At 49.8% G+C, this 1,832-nt stretch overlaps 1 protein-coding gene across 1 annotated transcript in view; it reads right to left on the bottom strand.

Moving 5' to 3' along the window:
* Positions 1-1,832, bottom strand: part of LOC127748855 (glutamate receptor ionotropic, kainate 5-like) — an 11,971-nt gene that overhangs the window by 7,345 nt on the left and 2,794 nt on the right. Inside the window, exon 4 of the mRNA XM_052264138.1 lies at positions 1,468-1,707. Within this exon, the coding sequence (XP_052120098.1) occupies positions 1,468-1,707 (240 nt within the window). The remainder of the gene's footprint in view (positions 1-1,467; positions 1,708-1,832) is intronic.

Here is a 1,832-nt window from a genome sequence, read left to right as displayed (position 1 = left end):
GCATTCGTCTTTCCAGACTCGGGACTCTTTCCCTTCTGATTTAGAGTGGCCAAGAGACCTACCGTTGATATTACGTTTAAAGTCTGCAGGTGTTTTTTACAAGCGAGCGCTTGGGTACAATTATCTCAAGGTGATCAAAAATTTCATTCCCTGCTGCGTTAAAAATCCTAAAGCTTGAACGTCTAAGGTCATAGATGGGTTAGATTGGATTTGGATCGTCTCGGCACGTCTAAACGTCGTCCATCGCTAGACGTCTAAGGTTGTTGATGGGATGGATGAGGGTAAGATCATCTCGACACGTCTACACTGTGTCTAGTGCTAGACGTCTAAGGTCGTAAATAGAGAAGATAGGGAATAGATCATCTAGACACGTCTACACTTTGTCTAGCGCTAGACGTCTAAGTACATAGACAGGTTAGACAATAAATAGATCGTCTCGGGTCGTCTGTTTCTCGACGAAGCCTAGTCGTAGATGTGAAAAGATGTCTACTAGACCTCTTTTGGTCATCTACGTCTAGTCGTCTAAAAACTTAGACCAGCTAGACGGGCATTAGACGATCTATCGAAATCTATAGACGTCTATTTTCTCTTAGGGGTGGCACCCGAGACCAAAAAGGTCTCAGCCTCCGAAGTCGCCTTGGATGCTGTTTGCGGCGTTGTGTTTTTTAATGCCAAGACGTGTCTGGGGGTCATGAGGGTGTGGGGGATACACCCAGGAGCAGTGCCTGACTGCGTTTATTTCATTTTGGCTTCATCTGCGCTGAAAAAAAAAATATTAAAATAATCGTCGAAAGTCGATTCCGTGTAAGGTTGGATGGGTTGGTTGGCCAACTGGTTGGCCAACTTCGCTTACGTGGCTCCGAGCCCGAAGACTCCGGGCACAGAGGCCCCGGGCAACGGCCCCCCGGTAACGACCTATCATCCCGGTGCTGGCGCGCGGCGAGGTCCTGCCCCAACAGCTGCTGGAGCGCCTCAGAGTTGTGCTGCTGAACGAGCACACTGGCCTAGGCCCACCACTGGCGGTATACGGTATACGACCTGTATGTCTAGCAATCCACTGATGACGAACTTCCATTGACTGGTGCACGCTCTGTGATGCCAGATCGGTGTTGATTAACGCTAGTCCTCCATCCGTGGCCATCTCCTTGATTCTGTCATGAAAGGCTGGGTCAGCGAAGTTCCACCCAAACTCACCCTCTAGAGGACAAACAAAGTCCCAAGTATTGATGTGATTTGCCCTCAAATGTTTGGTTCTCAGGCACCGGTCCTGGTGCTCATCCACACCGCCAGCTAGATATATGGCCCGAGGAGCCACATTCTCAAAATACGCTGCTTTGGAGACGTATTCTGCGGCCTTTGGCGTGCCGTCAGGCAGGCAGCTGAAACGCCGTAAACTAACAGTAACGGCTTTGAACACAGCAGGTATTGTGTTCTGGCCCAACACGCATCAACTGCCGATCAACACACCATTGTAGCATGTGAGCCGCTGGAGAAGTGGCATCAAGCTTGGCCACAAATATGCAAATAGCCCTATTAGCATGCGTGCCAGATGGAACATTGGTCAGCATCCATCGCAATGTTGTCACTGTGTGCCAAATCCGGGTGGCCCTGTTCTCTTGGACGTTTGGCCCAGAGCCAAAAATATGGCTAGTGTAGTTCCGAATGATGTTTGCTAGCCTAGTGGTGGTGTGCCTTGCATCCTCAGCACTGGGGCACGGCCAAATGAAAACAAAAATAAGAGACAACAAACTAAGATGATTTCTGCCGCTTCATTGGGGAAGGCAGGGAAACATCTGGAGGGTCCCCTGTCTAGAGGGTCCCCCCTGAATATT

The sequence above is a fragment of the Frankliniella occidentalis genome, unplaced genomic scaffold (genome assembly GCF_000697945.3).
Source record: "Frankliniella occidentalis isolate FOCC.00 unplaced genomic scaffold, Focc_3.1 Scaffold16, whole genome shotgun sequence".
NCBI classification, from domain to species: Eukaryota; Metazoa; Arthropoda; class Insecta; order Thysanoptera; family Thripidae; genus Frankliniella; species Frankliniella occidentalis.
This window is presented reverse-complemented; position numbering and strand designations above follow the sequence as displayed.